General features: G+C 42.6%; 1 protein-coding gene across 1 annotated transcript in view; it reads right to left on the bottom strand.

Moving 5' to 3' along the window:
- rpa1 (replication protein A1) overlaps positions 1-26,589 on the bottom strand; it is a 97,751-nt gene that overhangs the window by 52,885 nt on the left and 18,277 nt on the right. Inside the window, exons 4-7 of the mRNA XM_033045742.1 lie at positions 24,735-24,843; positions 14,046-14,134; positions 11,878-11,961; positions 11,357-11,489 (exon numbers count right to left, since the gene is read on the bottom strand). Of these exons, the coding sequence (XP_032901633.1) occupies positions 11,357-11,489; positions 11,878-11,961; positions 14,046-14,134; positions 24,735-24,843 (415 nt within the window). The remainder of the gene's footprint in view (positions 1-11,356; positions 11,490-11,877; positions 11,962-14,045; positions 14,135-24,734; positions 24,844-26,589) is intronic.

The following is a 26,589-nucleotide window of genomic DNA, read 5'->3' as shown; positions in this document are numbered from 1 at the left end:
TACAGGTGCACAGTCGAGAGCATGCTGACCGGTTGCATCGTGGCTTGGTTCGGCAATTTGAGCGCCCTGGAGAGGAAAAGACTACAAAAAGTAGTAAACACTGCCCAGTCCATCATCGGCTCTGACCTGCCTTCCATCGAGGGGATTTATCGCAGTCGCTGCCTCAAAAAGGCTGGCAGTATCATCAAGGACCCACACCATCCTGGCCACACACTCATCTCCCTGCTACCTTCAGGTAGAAGGTACAGGAGCCTGAAGACTGCAACAACCAGGTTCAGGAATAGCTACTTCCCCTCAGCCATCAGGCTATTAAACCTGGCTCGGACAAAACTCTGATTATTAGCAACCACTTTCTGTTATTTGCACTACCAGTTTATTTATTCATGTGTGTATATATTTATATCATGGTATATGGACACATTTATCTGTTTTGTAGTAAATGCCTACTATTTTCTGTGTGCTTAAGCAAAGCAAGAATTTCATTGTCCTATACAGGGACACATGACAATAAACTCACTTGAACTTAAGGCCACCAGCATAATCAAGGACAAGTCTCATTCCGGACACTCACTCTTCTCCCCCTAACATCAGGCAAGGGGTAAAAATGTTTGGAAAAGCACACCTCCACAATCTGGGATAACTGTTACCAGGCAACTGAACCATCCTATCACCAACTAGAGAGCGCTCCTGACCTACGATCCACATCATTTGAAGGCCTTGGACTATATGAATCGAACTTTACTGGACTGTATCTTGCACCAAACGTGTTCCCTTTATTCTGTATCTGTACATTATGGATGGCTTGATTGTAATCATGTATAGTCTTTCCACATACTGGATAGCACGTAATAAAAAAGCTTTTCATTGTGCCGTGGTGCACGTGACAATAAACAAAACTGTTCATCTATCTCTGCCTCTCATGATTTTCTAAATCTCTAAGATCACCCAACAGTTTCACCATCAGTTTCTTTGCAATAACCCCACTTTGTAAGAAAGGAGGGGGAGAGAAAACAGGGAATTATAGACCAGTTAGCCTGACATCAGTGGGGGGAGGGAGTGAGAAGATTATTAAAGATGTAATAGCAGCGCATTTGGAAAGCAGTCACAGGATCTGTCAAAGTCAGCATGGATTTAAGGGGAAATCAAGCTTGACGAATCTTCTGGAATTTTTTGAGGATGTAACAAGTAGAATGGATAAGGGAGAACCAGTGGATGTGGTGTATCTGGACTTTTAAAAAGCTTTTGACAAGGTCCCGCACAAGAGATTAGTGTGAAAAATTAGAGCACACGATACTGGGGGTAAGGTATTGACATGGATAGAGAACTGGTTGGCAGACAGGAAGCAAAGAGGTGGAATTAACAGGTTCTTTTCAGATTGGCAGGCAGTGACTAGTGGGGTTGCCGCAAGGCTCAGTGCTGGGACACCAGTTATTTACAATATACATTAACGATTTTGCTGAAGGAATTAAATGTAACATCTCCAAGTTTGCGGATGACACAAGGGTGGGTGGCAGTGTGAACTGCGAGGAGGATGCTAGGAGGCTGCAGGGTGATTTGGATAGGTTGGGTGAGTGGGCAAATGCAGTGTAATGTGGATAAATATGAGGTTATCCAATTTGGTGGCAAGAACAAGGCAGCAGATTATTATCTGAATGGTGTCAGATTAGGAAAAGGGGAGGTGCAATGAGACCTGGGTGTCCTCGTACATCAGTCAATGAAAGTAAGCAGGCAGACACAGCAGGCAGTGAAGAAAGCAAATGGCATGTTGGCTTTCATAGCGAGAGGATTTGAGTATAGGAGCAAGGAGGTCCTATTGCAGTTGTACAGGGCCCTGATGAGACCTCACCTGGAGTATTGTGTGCAGTTTTGGTCTCCTAATTTGAGGACGGGCATTATTGCTATTGAGGGAGTGCAGTGTAGGTTCACCAGGTTAATTTCCGGGATGGCGGGACTGACATATGATGAAAGAATGGATCAACTGGGCTTATATTCACTGGAATTTAGAAGGATGAGAGGATATCTCATAGAAACATATACAATTCTTAAGGGATTGGACAGGCTAGATGCAAGAAAAATGTTCTCCATGTTGGGGGAGTCCAGAACCAGGGGGTCACATTTGAAGAAGGGGTAGGCCACTTAGGACTAAGATGAGGAAAGACTTCACCCAGAGAGTTGTGAATCTGTGGAATTCTCTGCCACAGAAGGCAGTGGAGACCAATTCACTGGATGTATTCAAGAGAGATATAGATATAGCTCTTTGGGCTAACGGAATCAAGGGATATGGGTAAAAAGCAGGAACAGGGTACTGATTCTGGGTGGCACAAAGGGCTGAATGGCCTACTCCTGCACCTACTTTCTATGTTAAGCCAAAGTCCCAATCCCAGCACATGAAAGACCCGAGTCAGAGAAATTAATTTTGCTCCAGTATTGGTGCTCAGCATACTGATGGGTTACATCATGGCATGGTTCGGATACTCGAAAGCATGCATGGGCATGCAGTGGATGTTTCCACTTGTGCAAGAGTCTAGTACCAAGGTCATAGAAGTTTGAAGAAAGATCGACCCGAAACGTCACCCATTCCTTCTCTCCAGAGATGCTGCCTGTCCCGCTGAGCTACTCCAGCTTTTTGTGTCTATCTTTGTCATAGAATTAATGGATGTTCATTTAGGAAGGAGAAGAGGAGGCATTTATTTAGTTAGAGGGTTGTGAATCTGTGGGATTCATTGCCACAGAAGGCTGTGGAGGCCGTTAATGGATATTTTTTAAGGCAGAGAAAGATTCCAGAATAGTACTGGTGTCAGGGGTTATGGGAAAAAGGCAGGAGGATGGGGTTAAGAGGGCAAGATAGATCAGCCATGATTGGTGGCCCAAATTGCCTGTTTATGCTCCTGTTACTTATGAACTTATGAAGGAAGGAGGTGGCTTTTTAATAACAAGGAAATTCAGATGTTGGCTTATACCAAAGACAGGCACAAAATGCTGGAGTATATGAAGGTGACATTCCGGGTCAGAAGATGGGACCCAACCAGAAACTTTGTGCATCCACATTCTCCAGACATGCTGCCTGGCCCGCTGAGATAATTCATCATTTCTTCGACTATTGAAGGTGGTGAATATTGCCCAGCCAACACAATTATTGACCTTCCCACCATTGAAGGGATCCACAGGAAGTGCTACCTCAAGGCAGCAAATAATAGCAGAGACCAATACCACCTTGGCCACACCTCGCTGCTACCATCGGGAAGGTACAGGAGTTACCTCCACATTCAAGAATAGCTTCTTCTATCCAGCCCTTAAACCACCTTGCACAACCCCACCTCAGCAACATACTATACAATTGTATAGGTTGCACGACATTCTATGGTTTGCACTATTATGGCCTGGTTACTTAATATTACTCATAAATTATTGTAATATTGTACATTTATTTGTGGTGGTGTTGTATTTTGTGCCTGTAAAGCTGCAGCAAGTGAGAATGTCATTGTTCCGTTCCCAGTGCAAATGAGTAAACACGCTTGTCCCTCAACTGTCTTTCCCTTCAAAACCTCCCCTTTTCTCTCCCTCCTCCCATGCTGGTCGTTAAAACATGCCTCTTTGACCATCTGTTTAGTCCCATTATCATGCAGGCTAAGCAGCAGAATAACAATCTCAACCATGAATCAGCACCTTTTAAAATTGAGACCCAGATATGAAGCAGGTAGTTTTATGAAACCTTTTGGTTCAGTAGTGGTTCTTCTACATCAGTAATAGGTTGCAAATCCATGTTTCTCCACAGAATTTCAGCATAATATCAAGGATAATATTTCAGCATTGTGCTTAATTAGTGGCGCTGTCTTTTGAATTACCCATGAACAGCGTGTGCTGAACAGCGTGTACTGAAAACCTGTGCTTGTTTCTATCTACATGCTGAAGCCGTAATATCTTATATTTGAGGATGCTGATCAAGTGCAGATAAGAGCACAAAACAAGGGCATCCAGGAACGAAAGACTACCTTTCCATGAACTGAAATTGGTCCTAAAGTTTATGAAACTCTCACTAACATCCTGGCCCCAGAGAAAGCAAGGAATGTTTCATTTGAGACCGTTCTCTCAAAACCTGATGCTCACTTCAACCCTAAGCCCATAGAGATTGCAGAAAGTTACAAATGTCACACAAAAAAACAGAAGTCTGGTGAGGCTGTGGGTGAGTACATTATCTCATTGAAGAAGTTGGCTCTACACTGCAATTTTGCGACATTTCTGGATCGAGCTTTGAGTGATAGATTTATAAGTGGAACGCTGGATGTGCGAATCCAATCAAAATTACTAAAACACCAGCCCTTACCTTTGATTTGGCATGCAAACCTGCTTTGGGCACGTAGATGGCATGTCAAAGTGCACATGAGTTTCGACCAACACATGCTGGCACAGTCAACAGTCAAAAGACAGTTCCAAAACACAAGCATGACAAGACAGGGAAAAGGCCTTCACAGCAAAGTTCTGGGAAAAGCGCAGATATGTGCTAGCGATGCAATGGTCAACACAAAGCAAATAAGTGGCAGTTCAAGGACTAAGTGCTACAACTGTCAAAGGAAAGGTCATATTGTAGAGCACCATCACAGGACAAAGCAAAACAAAAGGCTCGATTAAACCAAATGCGTGGGATTCACAACCTCGAAAAACAGTCAGGAAATAATGAACTTGGACTATATGGCATCTACACTACGAACAGTGGGTCTAGAAAGGAAGACTTTCAGACAAAGGTCAAAGTGAACAATCAATACATTATTATGTGTATTGACACCGCTGCTGATTGCACAATTATAAGCAAAGACACCTATAAATCCAAGTTTAGCAACATGCCTATCACAGAAACAAACGTTCAGCTGAAAACGTGCTCTGGAGAAGTATTGGAGACATGTGGACAGATAGTTTGTGATGTACAACACAAAGGCAAGATTTTGAAGTTGCCGCAGTTATGTCAATAGGCCAAGGTTGACGGGCAAAAATTGGCTCTGTTTACTAAAACTGGACTGGAAATCCGTGTTCCAAGTCGAAGCGCAAACACAACTGGATCAGTTGTTGCAGAAACATCATGCTGTGTTCAACGGCAGCTATGATGGCATAAAGGGTGAGCAAACACACATCAGGATTCGACCCGATGTGGAGCCTGTCCACTGGTTAAAACAGATCGCAGTGATTGGGCTACTCCAATAGTAGTGGTTAAAAAGTGGACAACACAGTGAGATTGTGTGGAGACTAGAGAGTGACCGTCAACCAGCCAGTAGATGATGAACAATATCCACAACCAACCCCACAAGATTTATACGCTGAACTTGCTGGTTCCGAGGTATTCTCTAAGCTAGATCTGTCACATGCATATGCTCAGCTAAATGTTGATCTTAAGAGCCAGCAGTACCTCACAAATAACACACACATGGGGCTGTATTCCTACACAAAACTACCCTATGGTGTGATGTCAGCACCAAAAAACATCCAAGCTACAATGGACAAGATTCTGCCAGGAACATCACATTGTTTGAGCAATCAAGATGACTTGCTGATTGCGACTGTTACTGAGAAGGAGAATCTAGAGACTCGGTGAAGTGTTGAAACGGCTTGATGATCACAATATAAAGTTGAAAAGAAGCAAATGTGCATTCTTACAGACGGAAGTAGTGTATCTCGGTTTGAAAGTGGATCAACATGGACTACAACCAGTGAAGGAAAAGATTGAAGCTTTTGCAAACGCACCAACACCACAGAATGTGTCTCAACTCTGCTCCTTCCTGGGTATGGTCACTATTACTCACGCTTCTTACCAGCGTTAGCAACAAAGCTAGCTCCTCTTCACAAGCTGTTGAACAGGATAAACATTGGGAATGGTCCAAAGAACAACAAAATGCTTATGATGCATGCAAGAGTTTGACCAGTGATGCATTACTTGTTCACTACGATACAAATCGCGAGTTAAAGTTAGCTTGTGATGCGTCTAGTTGTGGGGTAGGAGCTGTGATTCCACATGTAATGGAACACGGGCTAGAAAAACCTATAGCATTTGCATCACACACACTTACCAAGAGTGAGCGTAATTATGCACAAATCAAGAAAGAAAGAAGACCTTGGTATCATCAAGTAATTCCATCAGTATCTGTTGGGTAGGAAATTCACCCCGGTTATTGATCAGAAGCCACTTCTCGCTATTCTTGGTCCTCGGTCAGCAATACCTACGACGGCAGCCTCGAGGATGCAGTGCTGGGCAGTTCTCCTGTCATAGTAATGACTACAGTATTGAGTACCGCAGCTCAAAAGAAAATGCTATCGCTGATGCATTGTCGCGTTTGCCTCATGAAGAATCAGATGTGGGCAGTGAAGGTGTTGTCTACGTCACAGAAGTAGTGGACAATGACTTTCCAGTCACAGCAGCTGAAATTTCTGCTGAAACTCAAGGACACAGTGCTAAAACAAGCGTATGAACAAACTTTGTGTGGATGGCCAGAAATAAAGCCATGTACTAATGAACTAAAACCTTATCACAAAAGACAACATGAACTGTCATGTGTGCAAGGGTGTATTAAATGGGGTCACAGAGAAGACAAAGATTATTTAAAGAATCTCCATAGTGAACTCACAGGTATTGTTGGAATGAAGTCTACAGCCAGAGGTTGCAGGTAATGGCCAGGATTGGACAATGACATAGAAGCAATGGCAAATGTAGCATCTGTCAGAATTGTAGAAGTAGACCTGCCCAAACCCCTTTGCAAACGTGGTCTTGGGCTACTAGACCTTTTCAGAGTTCATGTGGATTTTTGTGAACACAGGAATAATAATGTTCTTATTTTGGTAGATGGCCACTCAAAGTGGATTGAGGTGGTTACATATGGGTAACAACAACAGAAAGAACAATAAACGCATTGCGGTCTATCTTTGCGTGTCATGTAATACCTGAAGAGCTTGTCTCTGACAACGGCCCCCTATTTCATGCTGCATGGTTCCAAACTTTCATGTAGCTAAATGATATCAAGCATACCCTTAGTGCCAACTTACTATCCGGCATCTAACGGCGCAGCCGAAAGGTCAGTCAAGATAATCAAAGCTCTCAATAAACAAGTTCTTGAAGGGAATTCAAAATTCAGTATGTCACAGCAGCTAGTTTCTTACTGAAATATTGTACCTCACCACAATCTACCACAGGGTATACACCAGCTGTACTTTTCATGAAAAGAAGGCCCAGAACTAGACTGAGTTTAGTTCTACCTAACCTATTTCCTAAGGTTGAACGCAAACAATTTGATCAGAAATGTAAAAAAGAACGTAGGTTCAATACACATGATCAGGTACGTGTTCCTAGCCCCCCTTACAAAGCAACCGAATTGGAGGTGGGAACAGTAGTTGAAGTGTGTAGTCCCAGGAGGTAATTGGTAGAAATTGGAGGACGTGTTAGAAGAGTGCACATAAACCATATGATCCCATCATGGGATGAACCGGAACAAGAGCAAAGCATAGACAAAGAAGCAGATCTGTCAGACTTTGGTGTTATTCCAAGTTCAGATGTAAGAGCAGAATCTCAAAAGAAAGTAGAGGCAAAGGTAAATGATCCTGATCTTGACTCTCATTTGGAACCACAACCTGATACTACCCCTAAACCACTCAGATCGGAAAGAGTACGTAAACCAGTCGTCAGATTAAATTTATAAAATTATTCTTGTTTGTCTAATTTACAAGTTATTTTGCTTTCTAAGGGGTGAGCAGTGTAGTGTATATAATGGTAACTGTAACTTTAAGAACTGAGTACTGGAATGATATGATTTGTGTCACGTGATATATTCTATATCTTATCAGTCTCGTGAATATGTGTGAGCATGCGCAGTGTGCTTTTGCAAAATAATGACGACCCACACAGCGTGTACTGAAAACCTGTGCTTGTTTCTATCTACATGCTGAAGCCGTAATATCTTACACTTATTGTCACAAAGGATGTACTAATTCCTAGAATATTGTTTTGGGCATTGTAGGAATCTCCCTAGTGCTCCAGGTATTATTAATCTCTTAAAAAAATAACATTGTGTTTCTGCGTGCAAATTAGATCTTACATTTCCCATATTAGGTTTGAAAGTTAGACACATAATAAAGTAATATATAACCATTGAGCATTGAGCTAGTCTGTGAAAGATAGACAAGAACAGCTTCCTTTTTTTTTGGCTACCCAGATGACAGGAGGAAAGTTACGTTTTGTTGCCAAAAGATATAAATGCAAAAAAAGTTTCAAGTAGGGAAGGACAAGATTTAAATAAGATGGAATACGGTTTTATAGATCATTTAGTTGGGTAAACTGGCAGAAATAATGAACTGTAAACATGACAATAAAGTCATGCCTCAGAAGGTGTAAATGCATAATTAGCAGGCCAGGCAGCACATGTGGTGAGAATGGATTGGCAATGTTTTGAGACGGGACCCTTCTTCAGACTAAAGGAGGGCAAGATGGGAGAGAAAGCTGGAAAGGGCGAGGGGGGATGAGGTGGGGGACAGCTTGACAGCTGATAGAAAATATGTGGTCACCTTTTAATGTCTATGGTCAAATATCTGGAGCCATGGAGACAATTAAGGTAACAAAATTACAAAAGCCTAGCGTTGCAGTGCTGCAGTAATTTACCTACTCTGGATTAATATTAGAATCAAAATCAATACATCAGTGCTGAAAATTACTCAAATTCTTTTGATGGCAACAAAATCAACAGATAACCATTGAGGCAGATTTGCAAAGGACATTTAATAATCTCTCCATGCAAGACTCAAGTTAGAATTAGTTGCAAATCAGTTCGGCGAATTGAAAACTGGCTTAATGATATGATTCAGAAGATAACGGGTCTTCATTTATAGCGCCATGACTCTAAAGGGAACCAAACTTAAATTGAGAGCTCAGGAATTTAGCAATAAGAAGAAACACTTTGATCAAAGTACTATGGAAACCTGGAATTTGCATCCCAAAAGATTGAATGCAAGGCTCAAAACGGGAGTGCATCACGATATAATTAGCAAATCCACAGGAATAGTTCCATTGCAAGATAAGTCATCTTCAAAAACGACACCATTGTACTCGAGGCAGCACACAAAACTGATAAGAATTCATGAATTGGGAAATGGAGAATGACAAACACATTTCATCATTGGGGAATTGTTGAGTATTGTTGGTGGGGAAGGCATGATACAGGCAAAGCGATGTAGTTATAATTACATTATCTGGTGACACAGACGTTAAATTTAAATTAGCAGCTTTCCCTTGGTGCTGTCTACTCCTTTTTACAAATGACAGTTGTGTTGCATCATGTTTCAGATGACACATTATATAACAAAGGACATTTGTCTTGATCACCTTTAGGTACAAAAAGGCGAGTATTGAGCAAAACTGTCCACTACCAAGATGCTGGACTTGGTCTTTGCCCTTTAGAGTACAAATTATAGTGGAACACTGCAATCTAGCTTTATCCCATAACCACCTTTGCGATGAATTCCTCACTTTCCAATCTACCTCAATATGGCCCTTGGACCTTTTTTAAATCTCTGCACTTCCACTATCGATGTAATACTAAATTCTGCACTATATTTTCACTTTTGCCCTAGCTAATGTATTCATGTAGGGTATAATTTGCCTGGGTAGCATTCAAAATAAAGTTTTTCCTCTCTATCTTGGTACACATAAGTAAGTAAGTAAGTTTATTGGCCAAGTATTCGCATACAAGGAATTTGCCTTGGTGCTCCGACCACAAGTAACAACATGACTTAGTGACAGTTACGAATGACTCAGAAAACACTAAACATTAATAATAATAAAACATTGATGATAAAACACCATTGATCAAGCATGTGAACCAACAAAATACCAGATCAAAGGGAGGCTACAGATTTTTGCTGTTGAGTAGAGCAACTACTCGTGGATAAAAACTATTTTTATGTCTGGCTGTGGCAGCTTTGACAGTCCAGAGTCGTCTTCCAGAGGGAAGTGATTCAAAGAGTTTGTGGCCAGGGTGAGAGGGGTCAGAGATGATCTTGCCCGCTCGCTTCCTGGCAATGACAATAATAAACTAGATGGAATGATTTCAAATAATGCGTATAAAGTTTAACTGTGGAGGACCTTGTGTGTTTTTGTTTAAGATTAGTCGCAGCACCTAGTTTTCCTGTCCCACTTTCACAACCTAATTCACAACCTTTTTTACTCGTGGACATTTTTCATCATGCTCGAAAAAACACCCCGACCTACTTGATGCCACGAGTACCTGCGAATAGCATCACGGCCTGCTACGACCTACCTACGATCTCGTGACGACCATGCTGCGAGTAGGAGTCATGGGCAAACTCAGCAGAGGTCGTGAATTAGGTCGTGAAAGTGGGACTGCACTCTTAGTAGGAGATTGCTTTCATTGGTTCTTTAACGCATGGGATCAGTGGTTGCTTGTAAATTCACATCATTGCTCCTTGGGGTGAAGTCTGCCTTCTCAGGTCAGCAGAAAGCAGCGTGACCCATCTGCATAATTCAGGTGCAGCCAAATATCAAGAGCAGTATTATAGAATGTAAGGATGGATTTAACATTATTGGAGGATACTGAAAGATAACAGATTACATGAAATCGCCCTCCAGCAAAAAGCAGCTCATGATAAATTTGATTAAATGGATAAATATTTGCTTAAGACAGTTAAGGTTTCAGGGCCAAGTGTAGACAAAGGTGATCAAATACTCATGTATTCCTGTATTGCTGCAATCATGGAAATGTCAGCTATGAAATGCAACTTGAATAATGTAATGCCATATTTATTTCCTACAATTCTGCAGTAATATTCTTGGGGAGTTAGCGATTAGCCAAACATATTGATTTTTCTAATTTTTTTTCTTATACCCGTTCTTCATATCCCTTGTGAGAATAAGCTTCACACAAACCATGAAAGAGCAAATTATATCCGCTTCTGTGAAAGATTGAGCTTGATGAGCCAAACCACCTCTCTTTGTGTCTTATGTTTTTACTTATGGATATGGATTTTGCAACTATCGCGACATATATTTGATAATACGTCATCCACAACTGTTAATTAAAAGCTGAAATGTTTCAGAGCGGAACAGAGTGGAGAATGATATAAACAGATTAGACGTCTAATGCAGAGAAGTAACAAAGTGGATTCAATTGTGCACCTGCATTAATTTATTTGCATTTGAGAGAGGCAGACATCAATATTCATCCATTTCCTCAGAGACACATTTACACAATCAAGCACAAGGCCAAATGAACCTCAAACCAAGTGGTTTACCAAACCTGCCCACAAGAAGATACAAGGTATAAACCGTGATCATTCAAGGATGCACCTTGAACAAGTTGAGTGTACTCACTTAGATTGGTAGGGGTTCAGGCTGGCGATAGGAACCACTTTTGCCTGTGTTCCTGCAATGCTATTTGGTTGACTTCTGAAACTCCCAGGTCTACTAGGCAGCTGGTTCTCAACTTTGGCAGGAATACTGTGAACTACAAGCATGATATTTTGTATATTAATACTATAAAACAGAAAAATTATATTTATTCAATTCTGCAGAATAGATTGTTTTCTCCCTCAAGTGGACAATTAAAATCAATAACAAAGCATCGTGATTATTAATTAAAACCAATGCATTCCATGACACTGTTGGACGCAGCCGTGTATCCAATCATGCAGTTCTCTCAAGAGATTTTCACTTGCTCCTATTCCTTAATTTTCTAATATTTTGAGGAAAATAATGAAGTTTGTATTATTTAGCTGCAAAATGTTCATTGGTACGTTTTGAAAGGAGCTCCAGCATTTATAACACAAAAATCAAAAAGGAGCACTCTTAAAAAGATAGACTATTGCACCTAATATGTACCCTCAATGTCTTACCTGAAGCAGTACCCAATGTAGAGTCATTCTGCACTGATTTGGTTGTTGATTGGTTGGCAACAGCAGCCGACGGCTGTGTTTGACCTGTATGTAAAGAAATGTTTTTGAATGAAACCAATTAGGAATCAATTGCAAAGAACATTTTCACAAGCTTAGACACCAATCAGTTTGGGTTCAAACAAGTCCAAATTGTAGAGATGTCACTTTAATTGGAAATTAGCACAAAGTGGAGCATGCAGGCTTATAATATCATTCAATCAGATAACTTACTTTAAATGCCGACTGCTTTAAGTGCATAGAAATACAAAAGATTTCAAGTTTCAGGTCTAATCCACAGTCTGAGTCACCCTGGCCATTTCCTCTTCTCCCCTTGGCTGATGGTACAAAAGCTTGAGAGCACGTATCACCAAATTCAGGAATGAGCTTCTTCCCCACTTATCAGACCACTGAATGGTCTTGCCATAAGTTAGGCTGTAGTCCAAAATTCCCAACCTACCTCATTACAGACCTTGTACTTTGTAAAAATCTGCTCCTTCTCTGTAACTGCAACGTTATATAACACTATATTCTGCCGCTAGTATTTTTATCTTTGCACATGCATATGGCTTGATTGTACTCTGTATAGTATAATTTGACTGGATAGCACACGAATAAAGCTTTTCACTGTCAGTAAACCCTTGTTATAACAGACCACAGTGGTGGCGGGATGGGTGTCCGTTATTACCGATTGTCCGCTACAACCGAGTACGGTATTAACATTGTATGTAGTTGAAAAAAAGAACTGCAGATGATGGTTACACAAAAGAACACAAAGTGCTGGAATAACTCAGCGGGTCAGGCAGCATCGTTGGAGAACATGGATACGTGACATCGGGATCCTTGTTTACACTGATTCAGTCTATGAGTTACTCCACACTTTGTGTCATTTGCCCTTACAGTACTGAGCTGCAGCAGTGAGCAGTTCTTGACGAGCTACAGCAGGGTCGGGTGAGAGGCCTGTTGTTGTGGCTCATGATGTAGCCCCTGGCAGCTGCACTTTCTTCAGGCCGCTGTCACCGTGGGGCTCCCTCCCCTCTCACCTGCTGCTGCTGCTTCCAAGCTGGAGTATGTTGGCGACGGCAGTGGAGGGAGGGAGGGGGGGGGAGGAGATAAGAGGCAGAGTGGACAGAGTGATGGAAGGAGCAGAATTTGGCTACGAGTGGAGGGGAGGGGGGGGGGGGCCGAGTGGACAGAATGACGGGAGGTGGTGGTGGTGGCAGCAGTGGAGTGGGAAGTGGACAAAACAATGGGCTTACAGGTAGATGCGGATATGACTGAGCACGTCCTGTCGGTGGCGGCAGCCCGAAGAAAGCGCTGTCCCAGGGGGTACAACACGAGCTGCAAAAACAGCAGCGTCAACCAGACAGTACGGTGAACGAAGGATGGCTTGTCAGTACATGTTGGGAGTCGGGAGTAACAGGTGTAAGCGGCCGGGGACGTAGTGCGAGCCGGGGGTCGGGTTGGCAGGTCCTTCCGCAAAAATAACCAAAATCCTTTATAAAGGGGTCCATTAAAACGGAGGTCTACTATATTTTGGTACACGTTACATAATAAACCCAATCAATGCTGATACTACAGCAGAATGTTACAAATGGACCAACATCCTTAGCATAGAAGAGAAATCGGGGCAGAGCTCCACTCCTGATCACAATTCAGCAAACGCTGCACAAACCACATATTCAGGCACAAGAAATAAATGTAAGATAGACAAAAAATACTGGAGTAATTCAGCGGGATAGGCAGCATCTCTGAATAGATGGAGTGGGTGACCGCTTCGAGTTGTGACCCCTGAAGAAAGATCTCGACCCAAAACGTCACCCTTTCCTTCTCTCCAGAGATGCTGTCTGGCCCGTTGAGTTACTCCAGCATTTTGTGTCTATCTTCGGTTTAAACCAGCATCTGCAGTTCCTTCCTAATAGAGAAATAAATGTATTTCAGTTCATTTTACAATGACCTGCTGACACAAGCATCTGGGCTGGCTGCATGCATTAAAAAAAACAAATGCATGCAAAGACGTATGCCAGGGTAGGTACGCTGGAGGAAGAGAAAAAAAGGAAAAGTGTTCACAAACATTCACACCAGACAAATTAACCTAACTGTAGGGACAAATTCTGTTAGATGTCACTTGCCTTCATTGATAGGCGTTGGATTACCGATCTTTCCATTCACTTGATCGGCTGTTTTAACAACTTTCAAGTCAACAATCACCACTGCACGTCTAGAACGGAAGCAAATCAAGCACATTTTAAAAACTTGTTGTCAAACGGTTACATTGCTAATATTTTAATTATATGGACCATCACACTTGATTTCATTTTGCTAAATCCCAGCAAGCCCTGAATCACATCAACTGCAAAAGTTCAAAATTCGTTGAGATGAGCCTCCTCCAAATTACAACTACTTCAGCAGAAGATGGAGTTTCAAAAATTAAACCTGATATTAAGACATTAAATTCCTTACAGAAAATAATTATAGCAACCTAATGGAATAGGAACGTACTAGAGGGAGGTCATTTCAGAAATCAAATGAGTGCCATACCATTAGCAACATTACATGCCTGTAGGACTGCCAACATTAAGTGCAATGATAATACTTTCCCCAAGTTCCTCCTTCCAATTTTTGCACAGCTATGCCATTTAACTCTTGCTAGATGACTATTGCCCATAAGCTCGGAAATCGGCCCTTTAGACCATTTCACTTTATGAACGAATTAACCACGCATGGCAAGCCATGCAGTGTTAACTTGTTTATATTGTGCTTGAAGATCATGATAATTTTTATTTGAGAATACAAGTGTGTAATTACACAACACTTCCTATTGTAAATACAAGCAAAGGAGTTTTTACTTGACAAAGTTTACAACCACAGCTATCCAAGGGGGCAAATTAGGGCAGGAATGAGAGGAAAAACTTCACGGGGAAAAAAAATATTTCTGCGGCACAGTGGGACAGCTGGTAGAGCTGCTGCCTCAGTGCCAGAGACCCAGATTCAATCCAGACCTCAGGTGCTGTCTATATGGACTTTGCGCATTCTCTTTGTGACCGCGCGGTTTTCCTCTGGGTGCTCTGGTTTCCTCCCACATTTCAAAGATGCTTGGGTTTACAGACTAATTAGCCTCTGTAAATTGCTCCAAGTGTGCAAGGGAGTGGCCGAAAAAGTGAGATAACATAGGACTCATGTGAACGGGTGATCGATGGTCGACGTGGTGTCAGTGGGCCCATTTCCATGCTGTATCGCTCATTCAAAAAGGGAAAACATTCAGGGGGGAAAATGGTAAAAATATATAATTCGACCTACAGTGTCCTCCATAATGTTTGGGACAAAGACCCATCATTTATTTATTTGCCTCTGTACTCAATTTGAGATTTGTATTAGAAAAAATCACGTGGTTAAAGTGCACATTGTCAAATTTTAGTAAAGGCCATTTTTATACATTTCGGTTTCACCATGTACAAATTACAGCAGTGTTTATACATAGGCCCCCCCATTTCAGGGCAGCATAATGTTTGGGACACAGCAATGTCATGTAAATAAAACTAGTCATGTTTAGTATTTTGTTGCATATCCTTTGCATGCAATGACTGCTTGATGTCTGTGATTCATGGACATCACCAGTTGCTGGGTGTCTACTCTGGTGATGCTCTGCCAGGCCTGTATTGCAGCCATCTTTAGCTTATGTTTGTTTTGGGGGCTAGTCCCCTTCAGTTTTCTCTTCAGCATACAAAAGCATGCTCAATTGGGTTCAGATCAGGTGATTGACTTGGCCACTCAATAATTGACCATTTTTTTAGCTTTGCAAAACTCTTTGTTGCTTTAGCAGTATGTTTGGGATCATTGTCTTGTTGTAGAATGAACTGTCGGCCAATGAGTTTTGAGGCATTTCGATTAGATTAGATTAGATTCCTTTATTGTCATTCAGACCTTTCGGTCTGAACGAAATTATGTTGCCTGCAGTCATACACAGAACCAATAAAAACAAAACATACAATAAACCCAAATTAAGCATCCACCACAGTGAGTTCACCAAGCACATCCTCACTGTGATGGAGGCAAAGTCTTAGTCTCCGTCTCTTCCCTCCTTGTTCTCCCTCTGCGCTGAGGCGATCGATCCAGGCCGGAGATGCTGCCCTCCAGTCCAGCGTTTGTTTGAACGAGCAGATCTTGGGCAGTTCCTTCTCTCCTCCATACTTTGCTCTTGTCAGCACTCTGATATAAGTTAATCTTCGTCTCATCTGTCCACAAGACCTTTTTCCAGAACTGTGGTTGCTCTTTTAAGTACAGGTGCACAACCTTTTATCCGAAAGCCTTGGGACCAGACACTTTTCGTAATTCGGAATTTGTCGGTCTTCGGAATGGAATTTTTTTAGCGTAGATTTTAATGGCTGGCTCAGTGGTAGAGTGCTCGGCTCATATCCGCAAGGTCGCGAGTTTGCGCCTTGATCCCGGCAGTAAACTCGGTCGCGAGTTTGAGTCTTCAATGTAGTTTTTTCTTGCAGAATAAATGTTTGTATGAAATGCAGTGTAGGAGAGGTGTACTGACTGTGTGGGCAGAACTTTGGAAGTGATTGCCCACCAGTCTAAAAAGCCGCTGTGTCTCCCTGTCCCTGGGATAGCAGGGGGCGATCAAACAGCACAATACCCCCCTCCCCCTCCAGAGGATACCGCTCCCCGATGGGCCGCTACGGCGACAAGTGGCAGTTTGCCCACAGCCCGAGCTGCGCCCCCTCATCCGCCACCCCAAGAACAAGACGTACCTTGCACACCATCAGCTTCTGCCCCTACGTGTTCCTCTGGAGTTGGAGCGGGGCTGGGCTGGAGCTGCTGCTGGCTGTGGGTCTCTGGGATCTCCGTGCTTGCAGTGGGCCTGGGGGTCGGTGTCCCGTTGGTCCTGACGTCTCCGGCCACCCCCCTGGACTGGAGCTGAGACTGGAAACTGTACCGCCCTTGCCCCCTCCCTCTGCAACAACAAACAACCCCACTCTCCTGCAAGGGCGGTACAGTTCCCGGAGGATGGCAGGTGGCCGGAGACGTCAAGACCAACAGGAACCCGCTCCCCGATGGGACCCTACGACGCCCCGAGCTGCGCCCCGTCATCCGCAACCCAGGTTCCTCTGTAGTTGGAGCGGGGCTGGGCTGGGCTGCTGTTGGCTGTGGGTCTCTGGGATCTCCGTGCTTGCAGTGGGCCTGGGGGTCGGTGTCCCGTTGGTCCTGACGTCTCCGGTGACTGGCACGGTCCTGCTGCAATCGCCGACTTGAAGACAGTGCAAAGCCCCCGCACCGGTGCAGTGGGGAGGGAAGGGGACACACACATGGCCGGGAAGCAGAGGGGTGTAGGTGGGGTGAAACTGAAGCGAGCGACAATCTGCTGCTGCCTGCCCCGCTGAGTTAAAAAGTTCCCACGCAAGACTCACGAAACACTGTGTATCGTGAGTCTACCGTGGGAACTTTTTAACTCAGCGGGCAGGCAGCAGCATATTGTCAATTATTAACCCTCCCGCGCAATATACCCTCACCTTCTCTTTTATGAATGGGGATTTAGTTCCCCTTTCTTCGAGGACCGACCGGAGGTTCCGCTGTCACCTCTGCGGGCCGCCCTCGGTGAACGTTTTCAAGGACCTTTCTTCAAGGACCGAAAAAATGGCCGCTATTCGGAGGTTTTCGTTATTTGGATCTTCGGATAAAAGGTTGTGCACCTGTACTTCTTGGCAAACTGGAACATGGCCATCCTATTTTTGCAGCTAACCAGTATCTTGCAGTGTAGCCTCTGTATTTCTGTTCATGAAGTCTTCTACTGGCAGTGGTCATTGACAAGTCCACATCTGACTCCTGAAGAGTGTTTCTGATCTGTCGGACAGGTGTTTGTGGAATTTTCTTTATTATAGAGAGAATTCTTCTGTCATCAGCTGTGGAGTTCTTCCTTGGCCTGCCAGTCCCTTGGCGATTAGTAAGCTCACCGGTGCTCTCTTTCTTCTTAAAGATGTTCCAAATAGTTGATTTTGGTAAGCCTACGGTTTGGCTAATGTCTAACAGTTTTAACAGTTAAACACACCTGAGGTGTTCACAAACACCTGTGAAGACATGTGTCCCAACATTATGGTGCTCTGAAATGGGGGGACTATCGGCCAGCTCAACACTGCAAAATCCTCTGATTCTATGGCGCAAATTTATTTGTATTTTGGATAATTACAACGCTGCAAAAGAAAAAGTTATCCAGTGGACAGCAAATATGGATCGAGAATCAAAACCCAGGCAAGTTGTTCACATTGTCAAATACGGCATGGTATGGAGCAGACATCGTATTAATGATTGGCACATAACCCCGCAGTGGAGCATTCTCCATTACAAAAAATTAGAAAAAGCCCAAATAAAGATTCCTAAATTACCAGGCAAAATAAGGTAAATTAACAACAAAAAAATCAATGTCTAGTCTAGTGCGGTTAATCATTTTCTCCGTACTTAACAACTCAATTCGTCTGCTGCAATCTGCCCTGTCTTTCATAGAGCTGGGATTGAACAATTTTGGACTCTACTCAGCAACACCTGGGAATTTCAGGATTGATACGATTATTCGGAGATTAAATCACTCCTCTGCTTTCAATAAGGGTTCCGGCCTGAAACATCACCCATCCTTTTTCTCCAGAGATGCTGCCAGACTCGCTTTACTCTAGCACTTTGTCACTGTCCTCTGCATCCAATAGTTGGTGGCTGGTCTCAGAAAATGTATTTTGATATTGCATATATTTATGGATGGGTGATAATTGGAGCCGATCCCCCATTTTCTCCATTATTTAAATATAACTGGTCAAGCTAAGACCACATAATCCAAGAAGGGGAGATTTAATAATGAAAATACATTTCCTTAACTTATCTAAACTGATAAAACAATCTGCAGAAGGAATACTACTTTAATGTATTGGTTTCTGATTTGAAACGATTTATCCAGTTTGTTCAATTACCTGGATCACACGCACATATAGGATAGATCATTTTGTTCAAATTCTCATTTATCAGTCAAAGGTATTAAGGACAAAGCCACCATTTAAACCCCATCCTAAGTTATCCTTGAGAAAATGGTGGTGATTCAAGCTCTTAGACAACCACAGCTCCTGTGATGGAAACAATGCTGTTGAAACTTGTCGGCCTCTTGAATCCATTTTTTTTCTCTATGGCAAATCATGTTAATTATAAGGGTTTGACAGTAACTCCCACCTCCCCCAGAAAGTTTTTTAATGATGTATTAAGCGATTGTCATATTGTTTAATGTGCAGTGGAGATGATAATAACTACATGCAGATATATACAGTGTCCTCCATAATGTTTGGGACAAAGACCCATCATTTATTTATTTGCCTCTGTACTCCACGATTTGAGATTAGTAATAGAGAAAACAGGGCTCGAAATTCACGGTTGCCCGGGTGCCAATGACCACTCAAACTGCCGCCGGGCAACCTAAACGACGAGTCATTTTGCCCGGCTTGGCAACTTGGTTTATACCGAAGATAGACACACAAAAACTGGAGTAACTCCGCGGGTCCGGCAGCATCTCTGGAGAAAAGGAACGTGACGTTTTGTGTCGGCGACGGTTGTGGGAAAGATGCTAAGTGTGGCGTGACGGAGGGTCGGAGCTAAAGACGGGCAGCAGCGGCGACGGCTCCATCTCCTCATCCCGCACCCCGCCCCGCCCGGCGTGTTAGCGGCAGCTGCTGCCACTCCGCCAACGGCTCTTTCAAAACAGACCCTTGGAGAAGGGAGGTGTCGGTCAGAGGCGGAAGTAGAGTAGGGGTAGGGAGGGGGGTGATTGGAGAAGGGAGACGAACCAAAACACTCTCGGCAGACCTGCACCGCAGCCAGGATCGATCCCGATCTCCGGCGCTGCAATCGCTGGACCATCCCCGTCCCCACCCGAGAGCCTCCACACGCCCGGGGATGGCCAGAGGCGTCGGGAGTCAGACGGGCGCGGCGTCCCCAGGCCCACAGCCAGCGCAAAATCCAGCTTAGCTCTGCCTGTCCCGCCAGGTTAACCAGCAGCCAGGTCTGGATTGAGACGGGGCTGTAGGCGAGGCAGGCAGCTGAGCTGCATTTAGCGCTGGATTGAGCTGTGCGCATGCGGCCGCCAAGATATTCTGTCCGCGGTCCCCTCCATATTTTGGTTGCGATTTCTGTGCCTGACATGTGTTGTATGAGGAGCGCTGGCCTTCCTTCCCACCTCCTCTGCCCCTTTCTCTCTCTCTCTCTCTCTCTCTCTCTTACGCCCCCCTCCACTCCCCTTATCCTGAGAGCCCTCCTCTTCATCCCGCACTGATCCCCATTCCTGTCTCTATTCAGTCCTCACTGACATCCCCTGTGCTCCCCACTCCCCCCCCCAATCTATTTATCCTGCACTGATCTCCCTAGCCACCTCGCATTGATTCTCCTGCCACTCCCCATCAATCCTACACTGGTCCCCCAATTCATCCTGTACCGACCCCCTTCCCATCCATCCTGCACTGCTCACCCCATCCATCCTGCACAGATCCCCCCCATTCAACCCCACTGACATCCCCCGCGCTCTCCCCTCATAATTTTACCTACTCCAACCAACACTCACTAATTCCCCTGCCTCAATCCATCCAATCCACACCGATTCATACACTCCCCCCCCTCTCCCCCACGACCCTATTGTGCTGGAAATGTCTTCAGAGCTAACATTGACTATGTTTGATAACGGAATGCAATCAAATATGTTTTAATTCCCAATGTTATTATTTGTTTTAATCCATAAAGATGGATTAATTAAATTTTGAACACGTGAAACATTAAAACCGCAGTGTTCGATTGTCACTGACACGTTATTACAGAATTCATTTTAATGGCAAATCAATGCTGTTAATATGGAGTATCAGTACTGTAGTTATTTAATAGGCAACATTCACAACTATACGTTGGATTTATCCAGGTTTTACTTCTACAGTCAGTCATATACATCACAAATTTGGTCGGGATATTTCAGTTCAAATTTTAACGTTAATTCTGAAGTGGGAATGTTGGAAAAAGCAATTTTTTTAAAAATGGTGCTTACAAACTGTGTATCTTCATTGCCACATACATCTAATCTGAATGTCTGGTAATGTGGCGTCTTGACACCTTTAAATATATTACCAAACATTTACTGCATTTATGTCCTTTGGCCATCTCTTGTTAGTTAGTGTAATGTCAGATGGGTATAGTCAGTTTTGTCAGCTATTATCATAAAATGCCTTTAGAAAATTCCTTGCAACCTGTATATTTTGTTGTGGATAAATTATGTGGGAAGCGAGAGTGTTTCTGTACCAATAGCAATAACGACCCATGCTATGGCGATGTCATGATAATGTTCGGTCCTTCACAGAAAACATGCTTGTAGTGTGCATGGTTAAGCATATATGTTATCAAGGTCCAGGATTTATTGACACAGGTTGATCATACGCTGAATAATCCAACCACATTTTTGTTTGGAAGTGTAAAGAAATAATAAAAATTGCATTAATTGCAATGTGTAAAATGAGTTGAGATACCGTATTATAATTTTGCTGCATGTCATTGTCGTATATATCATGTCTTGATTGGTGAATATGTTAGTTTGTGACTTTATTTGAAGCAGAAATAATATGTGAATGCATAATTCCGACTGGTAACTGCGCACTTCGTCCGAGCACACTTCATGCAAGCCATCTTAAATGACCACCTAAAATGTCATTTGGCAACCTAAAAAGCTGCCAAGGTTGCCCGGCTGGCAACAGGGAAAAAAAGTTAAGCAAGAGCCCTGGAAAATCACATGTGGTTAAAGTGCACATTGTCAGATTTTATTAAAGGTTTTTTTTTTATACATTATGTAGGTATGTTGCAAAGCCTACCTGAAGCGTCGCTGAAAATCTGTCGCTGCGGGTGTGCGCGATTTTGGCGCCGTTTAGAGGGGGGCAGGTTGAAAACGCGATTTTCTCTAGGCTGTTCAAATCGAAGATGTTCAGCCTAGTTAATTATTAACGAAAAATCGCTGGAAGACCCCGTCGCAAAAGCTATTATTAGTTTTAAAGGCCTCGTATAATAGTTATAGTAGTTTAAAAATCAATCTCTAAACCCGCGACCACCGGCAGCTGTCAGGGTCGTATAGAGCAAATAACAAAAGATATGCTGCTTATTTTTACATTAAAAAGGGCTTCTTAAGATCCCTTTATACAAAGTTTAATATTGCGAGTAGCTCATTTTGGGCCCAGCTCATTTTGGGCCCATTATATCCCGCAGTATTTTTCTGGGCATTTGAGGGCACAAATCTACCGCAATGTGAACGTTCTAAACCAGCGCGTTCACAGGAACCCACTAGAAAGCTGATTTAAAATGGACTTTAATTTACAGCAATTAAACACTAAATTCCTTCCATTTGGCCTATAAATTAATGTAAATGAGTTTTAAAAATCATGTTTTATTGTGAATTATTTATGAATATTATTTGGACACTTAGGCTATTTAAAAATGTTAATCATTTATTAAGAGATGGATAGATGTTTAGATCTAGTAATTGAAGTTTGAAATTAGCTACACTTGGGTAACTAACTAATTATATGCTTTAATTTCAGGTCATCCAAGTAAGATTATTTTATATTTGTTTCAGAATGGTTCAATCTACGATAACTGAAAATTTCATTCAGTTCTCTTAATTTTTAAGAAGGTTATGGGCTTTTGACTGTCCACGATTACAGCTTTTTTGTTATGTCCATAGAAAATCAATAGGGAACAAGATGCTAATTTCCGAGTATGAAAATGGCCATAACTTTTTAAATACTTGAGATATGAAAGTGAATTAGGTGTCAAATTAAACTTATTTTTATGCTTTATCTGATGGGATAAATTACAGACTTAATTTTTTAAATCTCAAAATTTTGTAACATTGCTACATTATGGTTTCAGAATGCAGAAATTACAGCTGTGTTTATACATAGTCCCCCCCCATTTCAGGACACCATAATGTTTGGGACACATAGATTCACAGGTGTTTGAAATTGCTCAGATGTGTTTAATTGCCTCCGTATTGCAGGTACAAGAGAGCTCTCAGCACCTCGTCTTTCCTCCAGTTTTTACACATCAGCCAAACCTTAGGCTTACCAAAATTAACTGTTTTGGAACATCATTAAGAAGAAAGAGAACACTGGTGACCTTACTAATTGCAAAGGGACTGGCATGCCAAGGAAGGCATCCACAGCTGATGAATGAAGAATTCTCTCTATAATAAAGAAAAATCGATAAACACCTGTCCGACAGATCAGAAACACTCTTCAGGAGTCGGGTGTGGTTTTGTCACTGACCATTGTCTGCAGAAGACTTCATGATCAGAAATACAGAGGCTACACTGCAAGATATAAACCACTGGTTAGCCACAAAAATAGGATGGCCATGTTCCAGTTTGCCAAGAAGTACTTAAAAGAGCAACCCCAGTTCTCAAAAAAGGTCTTGTGGACAGATGAGACAAAGATTAACTTACTGCTAATGCAACAAAGGAGTTTTTTTAAGCTGAAAAATGGTCAATTCTTGAGTGGCCAAGTCAATCACCCGATCTCAACCCAATTGCGCAAGGCTTTTATATGCTGAAGAGAAAACTGAAGGGTACTTGCCCCCAAAACAAGCATAAGCTAAAGATGGCTGCAATACAGGCCTGGCAGAGCATCACAAGAGAAGAGACCCAGCAACTGGTGATGTCCATGAATCGCAGACTTCAAGCAGTCATTGCATGCAAAGGATATGCAACAAAATACTAAACATAACTACTTTCATTTACATGACATTACTATGTCCCAAACATTATGGCACCCTGAAATGGGGGGACTGTGTAAGCACTGCTGTAATTTCTACATGGTGAAACCAAAATGTATAAAAATACCTTTCATTAAAATCTGACAAAATGCACTTTAACCACATGTGATTTTTTCTCTTACACGTCTCAAATTGTGGAGCACAGAGGCAAATAATTAAATGATGGGTCTTTGTCCCAAACATTGTGGATGGCACTGTATATCGTGGCACTTAAGCGGGAAGTAACATTTGCAGCTCTTAGCTGAATTTTCCCAACCACAATAAGACCTGGATAACAGTCACATGGAGGCTGATGAGTGGCAATTATATTTGCTTACTCAAGAGCACTTCAATCTCACTTTAAAACATTTTTCCATTCCTTTCAGTTTTTGACAAAAGAAACTAACACTCAAGGCCACCCAGATCATTTTATAGTCAATGAAGTACTCGAAGTGTAAAGTTATGATGTGGGGAAATGCTGCAGCCACTTTAGGCACAGCTGGTTTTCAGCCAGAAATGTGTTTTAGTGAGCAAGGGTAAATATTGCCAGAATACAAGAGAGAACTATTTTGCTCTTATTCATATTGTGCTAACTGGATCTTTTAAATCCACGTGGCAAGTGGCACGAACAATGTTTAATGCCTCATGTACAGAACAGCCTAGGTGCTCCACTCCCGGAGTATCACATTGATGGCGGATTCTGTGCTTATTCCTGGAGTTGAACTTAAGAACCACACTGCCTGATTGAGATGCATGACTGCTACTGTGCTCTGATACATTGAGAACTTGAAATGGGCTACATAAATTTAAATTTCTTTAAACTTTGTTCTGACTGCATCTACTTGCCTTTGCCAGATTTTCTGTTTATTTTCTTTTGAATTGGACACTTGGAAATGTATTACTACTCAGCATCAAATTATCGCCTCCCCACTTGGCTGGATCCTTTTAAACCGAAAGCCTCTATCATTTTAGCATTTCATAGCTCATAAATACTAGACTTAATTTATGCTCCTTACCTTCCATCCTTCATTGTGTTACAGATGAACCGGTTGATTTGGCAGACGCAGTTTACTGCAATAAGGCCCTCATCTCCCATGTAGTTCAGTTGAGTTGCGAGGAGGAAAGCTAAAACAAGAAAAAATGTCTTGAATTTACCACTTCAAAGTTTAAAAATGTAATACTGTATAAGTTATTCTCACAATAGAGGGATATCTCAAATGAGATGGAATATCTCAGACAACTCAAATTCAAATAATGCTAATTAATTTTCTAAAATCTGTAATTATATTAGTAAAGGGGTTTCCCATGGTACAGTTACAGAATTGGGCAGAAAACTTTGGCAATGCCATAAACCATTTTCTGCACCAGCAGTTGCATTGTCTAGCAATTCAAATACAGGTCTATGGGATTTCTTCTCAGCCTCTGATGCTCCAGAGATGACAATCTGAGTTTGTCTAACCTCTCCTTACAACCAATAATCCAGCCAACATCATGGTCCACTGCACCCTTTCCAAAGCCTCAATATCTTTCCTGTAACAGGGCGACCAGAACCACACACAATACTCCAAATTTGGCCAAACCAAAGTTTTACACAGCTGCAAAATTACTTCTGATTCTTATACTCCACATCCCAACCAATGGTGTAGGAAGGAACTGCAGATGCTGGTTTAAACTGAAGATAGACACAAAATGCTGGTGTAACACAGCGGGACAGACAGCATCTCTGGAGAGAAGGAATGGGTGACATTTCAAGTCGTCTGTAGAATGGTCTTGACCCAGAAACGTCACCCTTTCCTTCACTCCAGGGATGCTGCCTGTCCCATTGCGTTACTCCAGCATTTTGTGTCTATCACAATCAATGATGGCAAGCCTATAAAATAATACAATTGTGCAGTTTAAGACAATTAGATGTGTTAATCTGACAAGTAATATGACTTCTTTATCATGCTATCTATTTGTGTAGATTTCAGGGAACTATGGATTTGGACCCCAAGAGTACTATATACATTGATGTTGTTTAAAAGGTCCTGCCACTAGCTGTACACTTTCCTCTTGTATTTCAGTACAACATCCCACACTTCCCCAGAGTAGACTCCATCTGCCATTTCTCCTCCCATATCTATAAATTATCTTTTTCCAGGTGGGGGAAGGAACTGCAGATGTTGGTTAAAACCGAAGATAGACACAAAAGGCTGGAGTAATTCAGTGGGTCAGACAGAATCTCTGCGAGACCTGAAACGTCACCTATTCCTTTTCTCCAGAGATGTTGTCTGACCTACTGAGTTACTCCAGCTTTTTGTGTCTATCTTTTTCCAGGTGGATCCTTTAACAGGTTTAATTGTCCACAATTCTGTCAATGTTCTTATCTGCAAACTTACCAAACAACTTAATTAACCGGAAGACTGTAGATCACAGACCTCCAGTCAGAATAGCACAACTTCCACCACTTCTGAGTCTTCTATATGTAAGCCAGTTCTAAACCCAAACTACCAAATCACCATAGATTCCATGCATCATTAAGTCAAGTTGAATTCAACCGCGGTGGCAGCAGGAGCCCCAGCAACGCTTGATGAACGTGAGGGGGGGGGCGGGCGGAGGCGAAGACAATGGGGACCCGTCGTGGGGGGACTGCCGTGAAGAACAATGGAGGACCCGGCGTGGGGGGACTGCCGTGAGGGACGGTAGGAGAACAAAGGGGGACCCAGTGTGGGAGTTTTAGAATCTTCTGCCCAGGGGATAAGCCTGCGTTTGTTTGTTTGTTCATTCGTTCCGGTTAAGGCGCTGTGCACACAGCAGCCAGCCAACAGTCGCTTGTCTTTTTCTTTTTTTTTCCACTTTTAATTTAATTTTAACATCAAGTATTCGTGAACC

This window comes from Amblyraja radiata, chromosome 28, assembly GCF_010909765.2.
Source record: "Amblyraja radiata isolate CabotCenter1 chromosome 28, sAmbRad1.1.pri, whole genome shotgun sequence".
NCBI lineage: Eukaryota > Metazoa > Chordata > Chondrichthyes > Rajiformes > Rajidae > Amblyraja > Amblyraja radiata.
The sequence above is the reverse complement of the archived record's forward strand: the minus strand, read 5'-3'. Positions and strand labels throughout refer to the sequence as shown.